General features: G+C 36.7%; 2 protein-coding genes and 1 long non-coding RNA gene across 7 annotated transcripts; 1 reads left to right on the top strand and 2 right to left on the bottom strand.

Moving 5' to 3' along the window:
* The first annotated feature begins 2565 nt into the window (after positions 1-2565).
* LOC137748249 (probable disease resistance protein At5g66900) lies at positions 2566-6091 on the top strand. 2 transcript variants are annotated; one of them, XM_068488370.1, is made up of 6 exons: positions 2714-2852; positions 2953-3373; positions 3488-3891; positions 4187-4542; positions 4688-4893; positions 5041-6091. In XM_068488370.1, exons 2-6 carry the CDS (start codon positions 3166-3168, stop codon positions 5925-5927), a joined length of 2061 nt encoding a protein of 686 aa, XP_068344471.1. In that variant the 5' UTR covers positions 2714-2852; positions 2953-3165; the 3' UTR covers positions 5928-6091. The 2 variants fall into 2 exon arrangements, with proteins under 2 accessions (XP_068344470.1, XP_068344471.1); XM_068488369.1 differs by having other exon boundaries at positions 2566-3373.
* A 662-nt stretch (positions 6092-6753) lies between these two features.
* LOC137746636 (uncharacterized) lies at positions 6754-8986 on the bottom strand. Of its 4 annotated transcripts, none has more exons than XR_011069887.1 (4): positions 8540-8986; positions 7923-8450; positions 7313-7587; positions 6754-7158 (listed from the first exon to the last, which is right to left on the bottom strand). It is a non-coding gene; the product is annotated as an uncharacterized lncRNA (long non-coding RNA). The 4 variants fall into 4 exon arrangements; XR_011069889.1 differs by lacking the exon at positions 6754-7158 and having other exon boundaries at positions 7198-7587; positions 7923-8256; positions 8386-8450; positions 8540-8972; XR_011069886.1 differs by lacking the exon at positions 6754-7158 and having other exon boundaries at positions 7198-7587; positions 8540-8983.
* Positions 8987-12610: 3624 nt separating this feature from the next.
* LOC137747838 (uncharacterized) lies at positions 12611-13486 on the bottom strand. Its single transcript, XM_068487980.1, has 3 exons — positions 13156-13486; positions 12956-13074; positions 12611-12871 (listed from the first exon to the last, which is right to left on the bottom strand). The coding sequence occupies exons 1-3, from the start codon at positions 13484-13486 to the stop codon at positions 12611-12613; spliced, it is 711 nt and encodes a 236-aa protein (XP_068344081.1).
* Positions 13487-16136: the final 2650 nt, after the last annotated feature.

Here is a 16136-nt window from a genome sequence, read left to right on the forward strand (position 1 = left end):
CCATGGGATTATGGAATGTTAATCCATCACTCTTGGAGAGCGGTGGAAAAGCTCTAATAAGGGAAAATCGCATAGTTATATCTATTGACGAGACAAAATGAATGCACGTAGGTAAACAGCAGGGAGTTGTCCAACAGAGGTAATGTCGTTTCCTCGTCCACTAATAATAACATTGTTTTGAAGGTGTAGACCACATAACGAAGCATGGAATGTAGCTTAACTATTAGTTCTCATGCAGTGGTAGTAGGTATCAGCTAAAAAGCATACAAAAACTTAAAAACAGACAAATTATCATATGCAAGTTCGTTCATAGCCATGTTTCAATAAGCCACTTTCTCTACCAAAGTCTTTTTTTGTGTTTATGATGTTTACAGAACATACACAGAAAATGCGATATCCGTATAGCATAAGCTTAACCAACAGTGGAACTTTACATTGACATTTCTACTTATATCCCTTTTCTTTTAGTTTGTACAAGCTGTAAGGATAGTAGTTTGTAAAAAAAAACGTAGTTGCGATTGCCTAACTCGTCCTTTCGTTGAAACAGTAAACGAATTCATATATTTATATAACAAGAAATGAACACCTAGCTTATATCTCCAAGAACAATAATAAGCTTAAACCCTATATGGTTTGCAGTTTGATCCAACTTGAACAGATAGAAGAAGCACTTCAGACCCAACCTTTAAAAACTCCAAAGATTCGAAGACTTAATAAACAAATTGAAAAGTTAGATCTTAAAAATGCTGAAATTAAATATAAGAAACACAAAATTTCCTGTTTTTACTCCCTAAAAGCAATTCAAGGTGATGCAGCCCCAAATTAATTGTAAGAAACCCAAGCGAACATAAATAATGAACCGAGCAGCTTAATCTGATGAGAAATTGAAAGGGCGATGTATGAGAAGCAGATAACCAGCATCGCGGGAGTGGAGCTTCCGCTGCCCACGCCCGTCGCCAACTAAACGAGGCTGCTCACAGTCTTGACAGCTACGCCCTGTCCGCATCGTGGGAGTGCAACTGGTTCACGGAACTACCCGACTTCATCATCGATGCAATAATGGCCGAGAGATGCGATTAGGGTCCAACGCTCTGTCCTTCTATGGGTTTTGGCCTCTCTATCTCCCTTTAGTAAGTCATCATAGGTTTTGAGAACCAATCAATATATATCCCTGCTTTGAAAACCAAAAAATTAACCAGCACCAGGTCCGAACAAAATAATAATGAAATAAAAAAGTAGAAGAAAAGTAAATTTAAGAAATAAAGTTAGCTAACTGACACCAATATTGGTGGCTGATTTTTTAAGGCCACTGATATCAGTGGAATCTCACTGTTAAGCCACCAAAAAATAGTAAGAGTAGCAACTTTATATCCATGGCCACCAATTGCAAAGGGTGGGCAAAAAATGGTGTGTAATGAGCATATTTCTAGTAGTGCAATTATGACCTCTAATATGATTTTTTGTTATCTTGAAAAATTTGAAAATGATTTCGGAGGATGATAAAAAGAAAAACTAGAAGAATTGTAGGAGAAAAGTAAATTTTGTATGGATGTTTAAACAAATACATAGGTATTTATAAAGTTTTTGGATGAATTTTGACTCAAAGAATTTTTTTTTTAATTATTTTAGCTATTGGATTTAAATTTAGACCGTTATGGTTTATTTATTTATTTATTTATTTTTTTTACTGTTGAATTTGATCATATTGGGCTGGTTTGGTATTGCTGTGCTTTGAAAAAAAGCTGCTTCTGCTGTGCTGTGAGAATAAGCAGCTGTGAAATAAAGCAGTAGAGTGTTTGGTAAACTTTTTTGTAAAAGTGCTTTTGAAAAAAAAAAGCAGTATTAGAGTGTTTGGTCAACTTTTATGTAAAACAGATGTGAAAAAAAGCCGGTTTTTCAAAGCTAGGTTTTGCAGCTTCTTGTTTTTGGCTTTTTTTCATCCAAAACTGTGAAAAAAAGCTGCAGCTGAGTGTTTACCAAACACAAAAGCAGCTCCCAGCTTTTTTTGATAGCAGTTTTTTTCAAAATCACCTCAGTACCAAACCAGGTCTAAATCTCAATCGTTGGAATCAATGAATTTATAAATATAAAACTAAAAAATAAAATAAATTTTGAACTTGGACCATTGGATCAGCCAACAATCCAATGAATCACTGTCTTGGATGAAAGAAGGAGTCGTTGGGTTCAGCTGGGTGGCTGACAGACCCACGTGCATAGGATCCCTCGACTGTCAGTCTTTCGTGAGTTTCGTGCATGCAGCACGTCTTGCTCTACGCGCTCGGCCAACTTAGGGCACGTCCACGCGCATATGTGGAACCCTCCAAGGGTTGAAATGAAATGAAAAGGGAAAATACAAGCTAAATTTTGAGACTTACTCATGCAAGCTAAATTTTGAGACTTCAATGATTAGGGTGAGTCTTATTGCAAAATTAAAATTTTCAAAATATAATCCGTGGTGGCCGACCGTAAGTGCAATTAGCTGCAAGTAGGAGGAATTGTTAAATATTAGTCATATATGCTCTCTACGCTGTTGTCGCCTTTCGAAACTTGCCTCACACTTCAATAGGTCCGAAATCAAATCTCAATTATCGAAGACATACTGAAAAACTGATCATTTCAGCAGCCAATTTCCCTGTTATTTTCTGTTGTCGTAAATTTTAGATTGAAACTTTGTAAGTTTTTCTGATTTTGGTGTTGGTTTTTGCTGTTAAGAATCAAGGAATGAGTGGAGTAGGCGACCTTTTCGGAGGGGCTGGTCTCGGAACACTATTCAATGCGCTGTATGATGTCCTCAAGGAGCTGATCACCAAGAATGTAATGTTTAAGCCCCTACTCAAAAACATCAAATTCAGGTTGGACTCTTTGGAACCATTGTTGAAAGATATAGAAGAATCCAACAAGAAATTGGGCCTATCGGATCATGAACTGAGAAACTTGAAAGTACACTTGAAGGAGGGCATAGATCTCGTCCAAAGGTGCAGGAAGATTCGATGGTGGAACGTATTATTATACAAAAGGTACAAGTACGCCAACAGGTTGATTGAATGGGATGCATGTCTTCAACGACTTTTGGACATACTAAAAGCTCAGGGAATAAGGGATGTGAAGGACAGCGCAGTTACGGTGAAGAATGTAGAGAAGGCGGTCAGCAGAATTGAATCGAATATGGTGATACCAAAACAACCCGCCAGTGAAGCTTGGTGTGCAGTACCTGAACTTCCGCCGCTCGTGGTTGGATTGGATTTTTCTCTAAAGGAATTGAAGAGGAAGCTTCTAAAGGACGAAAATGTGTCAATGGTTGTGCTGACTGCCCCCGGAGGATGTGGAAAAACCACTTTGGCTACAAAGTTTTGTCAAGACAAGGATATCAAAGGTATCATATATTATAAGTTTGCACTCTGAATTGTATATGTTTTTTTACTTTGTACAACTATGGAAGATTTAAATGACGCCTCAATGACTGATTTGTTATGTTTTCTCTGGATAGATACATTCAAGGATAACATCTTCTTTGTCACGGTTTCAAAGAAGCCTAAATTAGAAAATATTGTTCAAGATCTATATCAACGCAAGGGTTTCCAAGTACCTACTTTCCAAAACGAAGTTAGTACAGCGACGTGGCTGCAACGTTTTCTGAAGGAAGAAGGGCAGAATCCTTTACTGATTGTCCTGGATGATGTTTGGCCTGGATCAGAATCCCTTGTGGAGAAGTTTGATCAATTCAAAACGGAAAATTACAAGTTTTTGGTGACATCTAGGTCTGAATTTCGGGGATATGGTTCCCCTTATTATTTGCAATCATTGGATCGTGACAATGCGATGAGACTTTTTCATCATTCAGCATCCCTTGGACATAAGAGCTCTCATATTCCAAAAGATCTTCCAGAAAAGGTACTTTTTAGTCGCAACGCACAAGTATAGTAAAAAATTAGTTGATTTGGTTTTGGAAAATTATCAAGAAATTATGTTCACTTTACTTAAAGCATCCACAATCGAGTGAATGAACACATCCATTTACCGTATAAATCTGTGAGTAGTCATGCATCTAAGCATACTTACTTGTGGACTAAAACTAAAATTAGAATACTGTATGTAGTTATTTAGTCATTTTCTCATCTTAGTAACTTGAATTTTGGCTTTGCAAGTTAAAAGTTAGTTGATTTTGTCATGGAAAATTATCCTGCAGATAGTTGAGCGTTGCAAGGGATTTCCACTTGCTATTAAAGTGGTGGGGAGATCGCTTAGCGGGGAGCCTATAGAGATATGGCAAAAAAGAGAACTTCAAATGTCCAAAGGTTTTTCTATTCTTGATTCAGAGACTGAATTGCTGCTCTGCCTTGAACGAAGCTTGGATGCCTTAGATAAAGAAATCATCAAGGAATGTTTCTTAGACTTAGGTTCATTTCCAGAAGACCAAAGAATCCCTGCGGCTGCCCTCATTGATATCTGGGCAGAGTTATATGATGTAGATACGGATATAGAGTGCATTGCAAACATCTACGAGCTCACCAAACGAAGTCTAGCTAATCTTGTTGTCACAAGGTGTGCATGCTTTATTTTCTCTTGTATGATATTTTCACTCGATTTTCCCCCTTATATTCATGACCGGTTGATGCTGATAACTTGTTATTGCAATATGTTGGTTGAAGAAATCTCTTCTAAGAAAATTAGTTTTGATCATCACCAGGAAGGACAAGATGGAGGGGGACGGATACTATAGTGAGCACTTTGTTACCCAGCATGATGTTCTTCGGGAGCTGGCTATCTACAACACAAAAAAAGGACCGGTAGAACATAGAAAAAGACTGATTATTGACATATGTGGAGACAAACTTCCAAAATGGTGGAGAGAACAGAAGCAGATGAAGGCCCGCTTATTGTCCATAACAACTGGTTGTTCTATCTCTCCCTTTCGCTTTAGCAATTACGTAGACATGCACAAATAAATATTCATTCCGCACGCACATGTGTGCACATTAAGTCTTAATAATACTTTCATTTTAGTTTCTCCTCCCCACACTCACAGTTGTTACTTTGCAGATGAAGGGTTTTCAACAAATTGGCACAGCTTGCAAACGCCAGAAGTTGAGGTTTTAGTGTTGAATTTTCAGACAAAGAACTATGCTTTACCCGATTCCGTGGTGAACATGGGTGAATTGAAGGCTGTGATAGTCACAAATTATGGTTTCTTACCTGCTGAATTGAGTAACTTCCAACTTTTGAGTTCATTACCAAATCTTAAGAGAATCAGATTAGAACGCATCTCAATTCCTTCCATAACCAAGAATCCCATACAATTGGCGAGTCTGAAGAAGATATCCTTGTTCATGTGTAACATTGGTCAAGCTTTCAACAACTGTTCCATCTCAATCTCATCAGCATTCCCGAATCTAGAGGAAATGAACATCGACTATTGCAGTGATTTAATTGAATTGCCCGCTGAGGTTTGTGATCTTAGTAAACTAAAGAAGCTCAATATTACTAACTGTCATAAACTATCTGCCTTGCCTGAAGGGATTGGAAAGTTGGAAAATTTAGAACTGTTGAGGCTAAGATTCTGCACAGAACTCTCGAAGCTTCCAACCTCAATGAAGAACCTTGGAAAGGTAAACTTTCTTGACATATCTGATTGCTTCAGCATCAAGGTGTTGCCCGAAGACATTGGTGAAATGAATAGTTTAAGAAAGATCAACATGAGACAATGCTCAAGGTTGCAGGAGCTGCCACCATCAGTCAGGGATCTTGAGCTGTTAGAGGAAGTGGTCTGTGATGAAGAGACAAAATATTTATGGGAACCTTTCTCACCGTTTCTCAGCAACGTAAGTATAATCGTGGCCAAAGAGAATATCAACCTAAATTGGCTCCACAAGTCTCGGTTCTGTGGTTTGTGTTCTAAGTGTGACTTTTTAAACTCGACTGTAACATAGTTTCAAATTCCCCTGTACGCAGTTTCTTGACTATTTAGTTTGAGAGCTAGCAAAGAAGCCCGCGCTCTGCTACGGGTTTGAAGCCGTAATCAAAATTTAGCACTCATTTGTAAATTGTTTAAAAATAAATGAAAGCAACTGTAAATTATTTAAAAATAAATGAGAGCAACTAAATCCACATAATATTTATTATTCATCTATAACATAATCCGACAACAAAATCTTATATATAACTTGACTAACCCATATCATTTCATTAAAAAAATAAAGCATTTTTATCTTTACCATCACCAAATGTGTTGGTTTTATATGTTTAACATAAATAAGAAAGGTTTGGTTGGATTGGTTTACAAAAAGAGAGGGATTGTTTGTTGCGTAAAAGAAGAGCTTAACTCTTTCACTCAATTATTTGACATTAATTACACAAACCCAATTCCATATACATAGCCAGACAGAAGCTTTATCCTAGAGAGAAACCATGCCCAAATGATTATATAATCTCCAGACTAAATGTGAATTCAGAGCATGAAGGGGAAGCGAGTTCCTTGGTTCCCACATTGGAGAGACTAGTTCTCAAAACTTTGCCAAGCATTACAGGAAACCATGGAAAGAATAAAAATGACCACAAAGAATGCAAAACAATTAACCACAGGTGGTGTTTATATGCCAGGCCTGTACCATCTGAAAGAGGCCTGTGAAACAATTAACCACAGGTGGAGAGAGAAAAGCTTCTGCAAGTGAAAAAACGTATTTACATAAAACAGGCCTGTACCGTCTAAAAGAGCCTCCTGTATCCATTCCGATTATACTCATGCCTACCATATCCCTCTACAATTCCTCACCACCAATCAACCATAACTGATTTCAATATCCTTAGCTGCTTTAGTAGACCATCTAGTGACACCTAACAGCCACCAAAATAAAAGACATGATCAAGACCATACATATTACAGACTAAGATTAAAAACAACTGTTATCTATTAAGCAAAACTTGGAACTCCTTGACATGGCAACCTCTCCAGGATGTAGAGTAGAAAAGCGAAATTATTGACAAACCGAAAAATAACAATTTAACTTGCATAGTAAACGAATCTTAGTAAAGTTACAGAACTCAATGGATTACATATACCAGTAAAAAAGCGAAACATCAGTGTTTGGGAAGTTACCTTATTTGAAATGTCAGGAGCATCTGGTGTACATACAGGGTAGACAGTCATTGCAAAATTCAGGGCTTCAAAATAAAATATAAAATAAATTAAAAAAAAATCAAAACTATTAATCCTAACAACAGTTTGGTAAAGGATAAAACAATCTTTCCATCAAACAAATTTGAGAAACAAAAGAAGGGAACTAAATTTTAGTTGATATAGGTGGCAACTGCTTACCCAGAAATCCAAATGAAATACCCCAAAATTCACACCCCCAAAACCCTACAAATCACCAGAGTTGAAAACCAGCGCTACACTGGGATCATCCACACAGCAACGAACTCCGATCATTGTCACTGATCTCCATCTCCTTCCAGAGCCAAAACCCTTTTAAGAAAAAGAGGGTAATGAGTATGATAAAGCCAGTAATGAATGGAATAACCCAATTTCTATCGCCAATCACCCTTGCTGAGTGATGATTCACACACTTCCTCATACTTGTTTATGGGTTCCTATCCAACAAAATTTTGACTTAGTACCCAAAAACTGTATCAGCTCACGAACACAGAGAGGTTTATCAAATTCAAAGCAAAACCCACATATATACTGAAGATTCTAGAGTTAAAAGAGGAGCAAGGAGGTTCAGTTACGGAATCCAAAAAGTGATTTTAATGAGCAAATGAATACCTAAACTGGGGTTAACAATTTTCAGCAATAAAAAACATGTCTTTCGATCAAAGTTGCATAAATTACAGAACTTTGGGATTAAGGAGGAACAAAAAGCCCAAATTCCAATCAAGAAAAAAAAATAAATATATATATATATATATATAAATTTAAGCTTTACCTGTAGATTGGCAGCAGCAAAAGCATACTGCATCCAACGGGAGCCACGTGAGAGAACTGGATGCCCAGCCTTTGACACGTTATCGAGTGAGTTTAGGGATCTGGGTTTTGTGTTTGCCATTGAATTTTGGAATGATCTGGAGAAATTTGGGTTTTAGGGGTTGAGTGAACCGAAATTGATTTGGATGAGCAACTTTTGGTTTCAATTCACGGTGGAGCAAGGATGAAGAGGTGGAGGAGGTTGGAATGAAAGGGTGAGAAAATTTGGATAGGCAGTATTCAGTTTCGATTCCAAGTAGAGCAAGAATGAAGCTCTTGGAATTCTTTGAACCACTCTATTAGTATGACATGTGAGTGATCGATGGTGTAACAAAAATTAGTAAAAGAGAGTGTAAGAGTATTATATATGAAACTATATCATTGGAACCACGTTATGGAAAGTTGTAGTACTATGGTATACTCACTTTGTGCTTTGGATGATTAAACTTGCATCTCATACAAATTTGCATCTTTGAGTCTTCATAAAGTACTGCAACATGCAAATGGAAAAGGATCAATTAACAGTTCAAGTGCTTAATGCATTATTTCTGCAAAAAGAAGAAAGAATAGAAGTGCTACTTGCAGGACAATCTGGTGCTCCAGATTTCTCGGGAAGGACTTCAGTTGAGCAAGGCCAAAGCACAAATTCAATGGAAAGAACCAATGCAATTTACTTGTGATGTTAAAGTTAAACATCCGATGCCCAGGAGAAATTATTGAGTATCAAATGATAAAGCAATCAGATTATAGTAAATTACTAAATGATATTTACAAAAATAAAAAACATAAAGTTAAGAGAACAATGAAAAACTTAAGAATTAGCCTTAGCAAAGTTAAGATAACTTAATGCTTAAACAAAAAACTAGCACTTACTCAGTCGCATTACCTAGATGCTCTGCTAAAGGTACAGTGCCCACAAAGCTGAAGAAGACGACCCATCCCTAACGTATACAAAGTAACTGTCAATGGATTAGGGGTGAAGTCAATCTAAATTATTGAAAGGATGTGCGACAAAGAAACCATGTTGAACACATTCTTACACAGAACAAAAAAAAAACTTAAAAACATACACTTAAAAAGGTAAAAACATAAACAGGTATGAATATTAAGTGAACCAAAAGCAGAACAAACCCCTAAAAGTGCTTAAGTTCAGGTGGGTTTTCTAGTATTTTATCAATAATATCAGATTTTTCCTTTTTGATTTCTGCAATTTCTGGGAACAAGTCCAGGGGCAAAAATGCCATTTAACTGTATAAAACACACAAAAACCTAAATTTACAGAGCAACTCGAGGGCAAAAAAGGCATAACACTGGTGAAGGAACAGTGTTTTAGGCTTTTTTTTCCTCTTTTATTGATATATAATATAATTTGTTTGTGTAATCCAACACGACAATCTGATTCATTCACTCCCAAAATAAAAAGTTGAAAAAAATGAACCCAAAAAAAAAAGGTTGAAGAGTCTTCATGAGATAAGAACTTTCATGTCATAGAATTAGGTGTTAATTTCGTTGTAAATTTCTTTGGTATCTATACTCACATCTATCGGCCAAGTTTTCAAAACTGTTCATATATAATCTAGATTGATTATATATTGCGATGAATCTGTTTCAAACTATATTTTCCAACAAATACAGCTCGATTAGTCTCGTCTAATGTTAATTGTTGAAACAAAGAAAGAAAGGCTCATATTTTCTCTTTTGGTTATAAGAACAAGGCCATATTTTCTTACTTTTAAAAGTTGTTGTGATGATATATTTAAAAAAACAAAACAACAGGCTTTTGACAGAAGTCGTTGAAAAAGTAGATTATGAATAATATTATACTTTATAAGAAAATAAACAAATTCAATACTTTAGAAAATGAATACCACCGCTTATACTTTAGAGGAAAATACACAAATTTAATACTTTGTAGTGGAAGAATGGCACATTCTGCAACTAATAATCAATTAGAACATATCAATACTTAAAAAAATATGACTTGGCTTTGTAATGGGAAGGGCACTAAGGAATTTCACATCTGGGAATCACTAGGAATTAGTTAGAGCATGACAAGTAGGTAAATGAGGAGGTTCTTTTCTCCAATTGAGCTTTTGAAGTATTTTTATATAAAACTTATAGTTTTGGAACAAATCATTGTGCATTAGAAAAGATAGCTGATATTTTCAATAAAAAAAGAAGAAAAACAAAAGAGCTAATTTTCATTAAACAACGTTGAACCTTTTGCGTATATTCTATGAAAACATAAGAGAATTATACTATAGTCTCCTCAAATAAAATTCTCAATTTTTTCATTTTTCTTTAATTTATAATTCACGCAAACGAGATCAATTTACCAATGAAAAATATGAAACACATAAATGAGATCAATTTGTATGCACATTAAACATGACAGAGCTCATGTGAGTAGGAAAGCATATAATTTCCCCATGTTTTCATAGCATATGCAAAACTCATAAAGAAAATTATATTTTCTTAAGAAAGAAAATGATACTTACAAGAAACAAAAAGTATATTAATCAACATCGAAATTTTTGTGCATATTCTATGAAAAAAAAGAGAGGAAATTATACTATTTCCTCACATGAAATTTCAACTCTGTCATTTTTCGTGAACTTGTGATACACACTCCAATGGGATAAATTCTTCAATGAACTTTTGATACACGTAAATGAGACATATTCGTAAGTTTATCGAAAATGATGAAGCTCATGTGAGTAGGGCCAGAATACAATTTCTTGGTATTTTCATAGCATATGCACAAAATATTAATGTTGAAAAATAATTTTTTTTAATGTATATAAGTATAATATTTTCTCATCTTCTAGTACAAGTTATGTGCATATTCTACAAAACCAAAACTAAAAACTTGCATGAAGCCTATGAATTTTTTTTTTCTCAACATTAAGTGACACACCCCGACCTGGAATGTCCACTAGGACCCCGAATCGAGCTATGCTGGTCGACACCAGGAAGGTGACGAAGCCATAAAGTGTGGTAGTGTATAAAATGTGAATAAATTAAAACCTAAAAGTGCTTAAGTACATGAGTGCACGATGAGCGGGTTTGGACTCATTTCATGCGTGATACAGAGCATAGGTAAAGTACAATAAGGTAAGATAATGATTATACCATCACATGAAGACATATGTACTGAAAAGTGTCACGAATCCTTGTCGATACGAAATTTTGCTGCTAGAACCTGGAGGGGTGCAAAAATAGAAAATGTGAGTGAGCGAAACAAAGCTTTTCAAATCAACATACTAGCCAATAGCTCATCAACATATTAGCCAATATCTCAATAACATGCTAGCCAATAGCTCAATAACAGCCAATAGCTCATCAACCTGCTAGCCAATAGCTCAATAACATGCTAGCCAATAGCTCATCAACATATTAGCCAATATCTCAATAACATGCTAGCCAATAGCTCAATAACAGCCAATAGCTCATCAACCTGCTAGCCAATAGCTCAATAACATGCTAGCCAATAGCTCAATAAGTATACATGCACGCGAGTCGAAACCACCTAAAGTGGTCTGTACGACAAGACTGGGTGTAAATAAATACACTCAAGTGCTACAATCACGTGAAGACTGTGCGAATAATCGCGGGTCACCTACGAGTCAAAACCACCTATTGTGGTCTGTACGACAAGATTGTGCACCTACCTTGGATCCAAAGTGAGCGTAAGGTGCGGGAGGTGAACATCACGTGAAGGACTGTGCCCTGGCCATGGGCGAGAGCACTAACACCGGGGTGCAAGTTTATGAGCTCTCAATGCATCTCAACATAACATGTACAACTCATAGGCAACCTGTACGACAGTGTCGGAGTTGCCTACCATTGCAACATGTACGACAAGGTCGGAGTCGCCTAAAGTATAAATATAGTCATGCCATAACTCGATCATTTCAAATAACACCATAAATTTACCTGAACTTACTTGTGCGTCCTGCGTTCCTCTTCGCACTTCAAAGCATTCACAGTAATTCCTTACATGTAGTATACATATAGATATGTCTTGAAGCAATCTAATACTCAACCATATCATAGCATTTACCAGTATATACCTATATCAATGTATTAAAAGCGTGAGGCGTGGGCGAGACGTCTGAGGCGAAGCCCGGCCTAGGTGTGAGGCATGAGGCGTGAGGCGAAGCCTTACAGGATTTAATTATACATATAATTGTATAAAAAATAATACTATGTAAAATAAACATCCATTCTCAAATTTTCATTCAAATTCATAGTCATTCAAAAGATAATATCATTTAAATTCATCATTCAAAGGTAATATCACCCAAATTCATCATTCAAAAGGTAATACAAACAAAGAAAACAATCATTCATCCAAATCATCTTCATATAAATCAAAATACAAACAAAGATATAAATCATTCATCTAAATCCTCTTCATCTAAATAAAAGGCAACATCATCCTCTTCATTGCCAACTCTAGATGAACTTGTCGGGTATGTCATCATTTCATCAAAAAAATCTTCCGAATCATATTCCACATTTCTTCTAGTTCTACTTGAGGATTCTTCATTACCCCGTTTTCTTTTGTATGTAATAGGACCCCGAGGTTGAGTAGGCTCGCGAGGAAGAGGAGAAGACTCTCTAGGCTCTCGAATGTATGAGCCACCTTCATAAACTGGGGGGTGGCACATTCATTACGGCCTCAACATTATACAATAACTCATCCTCAAGCCATGTAGGATCTTTGGGAAGAACGGGATCTTCTATCTCTGTTATCCATTCATCATCGGAGGCAATTTCTTCCACAACAATAGGATCATACTTCTCCATCCTTTTCTTACTTCTTTGTTGTAAAGCCAAATTGTACTTGACATAGGCTAAAGCATTAAGCCTTTTGTGTTCAAGCCTATTCCTTCTTTTTGTATGAATCTACAAATAAATCAATTATATTATTCAAGTCTAAACATCTTAAGCAAAAATGACACTTAAGATACTAATAATATATTTACTTACCATTGAAAATGTGCTCCAATTCCTCTCACATCCCGATGCACTACAAGTAAGGCTTAGAACTCGAATAGCAAACTTCGTTAACTCGGGTGTTTTATGCCCAAAGCGCTCCCACCAAGCCGCTAAAAAAACAATATTAGTAAGGTAAGTAATTTAAAGGTTAATGATAAAAAGATATTAACAATTGACTAATTAAATCTTACTTGGTGTTCGCTTTTTCCTAGTTTGCATAGCCATAGAATCCGCAAATGGACCACGCTTATTAGTAAATAAATCCAATTGAACATCGGCCTCTTCACATTCTTTTCCTTTCCCAAGCATCCTATCCATGCAAGCAAACAACCCATTTCGCACTTCATCAGTATCTGAGAAATTATCCTCATATCGAAATTGTGGGTTTAAGTAATAGCTCACCGCATGTAGTGGTTGATGAAGTTGATCGTCCCATCTACGATTTATCTTTCTCCAAACATGCATATATTTTTTCTCCACTTTGTTAAGATTGCTTGCAATTTTCTCTTTTGCAGCATCCATTAACTCATATATAAAACCCATGGGGGGTCTCTCCTCTGAATCAACCTCTCTCAAAACACAAACAAGAGGAAGAACACCCTTAATGCAAAAAGAAACTCAACCCCAAAACTCACGATCATATAACACATGATGCTTAGCCAACTTTGCTTCACAGGATTTTGCATAGGTACTTTCCGACCATTCTTGAGAGGTAAACAAAGCAACAAGATTTTCCTTTTGCTTTTGTAAACTTTGTAGTGTAAAGAAAGAAGTGGCAAACCTAGCCGGACGAAGAATTTCCGAATTGTTAGTGTACTTTCTCATCAAAGCTAGTACCCATTGATGCCCATATAGATACTTTGAAATACACCTAGCACGTTTGAGTGTGTCATCAAACCATGCCATCTTAGAAATATCTTCTAGCATCAAATCAATGCAACGAGCCGCACATGGAGTCCACCACACCTTCTCTTTCCTCTCCATAAGTTTTGCCCCGGCATTCTTGTAGTTCGAAGCATTGTCAGATATAACTTGAACCACATTCTTCTCCCCAATTTCTTGAATAACGTCATCCAAATAGCCATACAACAAATCTCCATTCTTAATAGAGGCCGATGCATCAACCAATTTCAAGAACCAAGTACCTTGCGGGCTATTGACAAGAAAGTTGATTAAACATCTACTTTTGCCATCCGAACATCTACTTTTGCCATCTGACAAGAAAGTTGATTAAATATCTCTTCCAAGCCTTTTGATGTTCTTTCATCATACTTTGTACATCATCAACTTCTTCTTTGAGCATCCAAGTTCTATATTCATAGCTTGTAGGAGCATCAAAGCCGGGACCAAAATTGGATACCAATTTCATTGCATTAACATAATATTCGTTGTTTGCCGCATTGAATAGAATGGCACTAGTGTAGAACCATCGGGCAAGTGCTCGAGATGCTTGTCTTCTTTCCTCTTTTTTGAAAAGTGTATTCAACGTGGTTTGATGAGCTTCCGATGTAACATACCTATCAAGTGGTCCCCTTGACCTGGGTGGTAGAAAAGAACCGGTTTGTTGTGAATGTGTGGCACTCGCACTCCCATTCCCACTACTTACATATGCTGTCCTTTTTGTGCCCATATCGACACTTTCACTTCTCCACCACCACGACACAACTCATGACTAGCTTTCCTCTTTTCTTTAGTTCCCATAACATTAGCAAAGCATTCTTCCTTCACATTGGGTGTGACTTTTTTACAACTTATCATTCCTCCCGAACTTACACCACCCAAGTGATGTTTGAATCTAGAAATTAAACCGGTGCATTTGTGGTTACAAAAAACACAATAGAAGTGCTTAGTGACAGGATCCAAATCTTTTGTCCATTGCCAAGCAAAATCTTTCTTAGAAGAAGAAGCCATATTCTTCAATACCCTAAACAATAAACAATAGATGAATGCATACAATTAATGAACCAACAATTTATTAATTAATTTATATACCAACAATTTCCAACAATTTATTAATTAATTTGTATACCTCTTTAGTCCCGACTAATTAGGCCTAGCATTTAGAAATGTTTGGGTTCAACCAATTGTATCTAAGTGCCAATTTATGGCACACGGTGTAGCAGTATCATTAAATTGTTAATGTATAAGTGCCAGGCAGTACAAAACAGTTTATGGCACACATACACAGAAGAAAACCATGGGTCTGTTACTCTGTTTTCTACTCTAATTCTCTCTCTCTCTCTCTCTCTCTCTCTCTTTCTCAATCGCAGAAAGCTTTTGACAAGCCTTCCCTAGAAAACTTCTTCACTACATGCAAATTTTCAGTCAATCTTAGTTAGGCAACATGCAGAGGCAGATAAAACTTTTTTGTCTAACTATTAACCCCTCTATTATAGCAAAACCTTTCCCAGAAAACTAAATCCCTAATTTTAGAAACCCTAACCTTTGGGATCTTGCTGACAGCGCTGGGGCTAGGTTGATGGTGCTGAGGTAACGGCGGCAGGGTGATGGCGGCGTGGTGGCGTGGCGACCGGACTGGTGTTTTGAGCTTCTGGGCTTCTGGCACGCCGGAGAAAATAAGCAAGAAGGCAGAAGGCAAAAGGCAGAGGCAGAAAAACAGGATCGAATTCGAAGGTATGGTATGAAGACTGAAAATCCTTACCCAAACGACGTCGTTTTGGGTTTGGATGGTTTTTAAATAAAATTAAAAAATTAAAAAAAAAAAAAAAAAAAAAAAAGGGGTCTGACAAGGCGTCCAGACGCCTTGAGGCATTCATCCGTCGCCTCGGCGTCTCCGGCGAAGCATTTCGCCTACTCCAGCAAAACTGAGGCATTTGCCTCTCCGCCCAGCCTCAAGGGTGCCCTAGGCGCGCCCCGAGGCGAGTTCTTTAAAACATTAACATATATATATAACATGGTGAAATATGCATAATCTGTAACACCCCACCCCTGAACTATTTATTTCGAGAATAATTATTGAGAACAAGTCCAACTAAATATTAGTTTAATTAACCATCATTATTTACGATTCTTTACTTTACTCTCTCAATGCCTCACACATTGATTTATGACCAACATTTAACCACAAAAAACATAAGGTTAAATCTCACATTTCCACCAACTTCCTTCATATTGCTCAATTTCCCAAATAAGGCTTTTGTCTCAAATATAT

This window comes from Pyrus communis, chromosome 10 (assembly GCF_963583255.1).
Source record: "Pyrus communis chromosome 10, drPyrComm1.1, whole genome shotgun sequence".
Lineage (NCBI taxonomy): Eukaryota > Viridiplantae > Streptophyta > Magnoliopsida > Rosales > Rosaceae > Pyrus > Pyrus communis.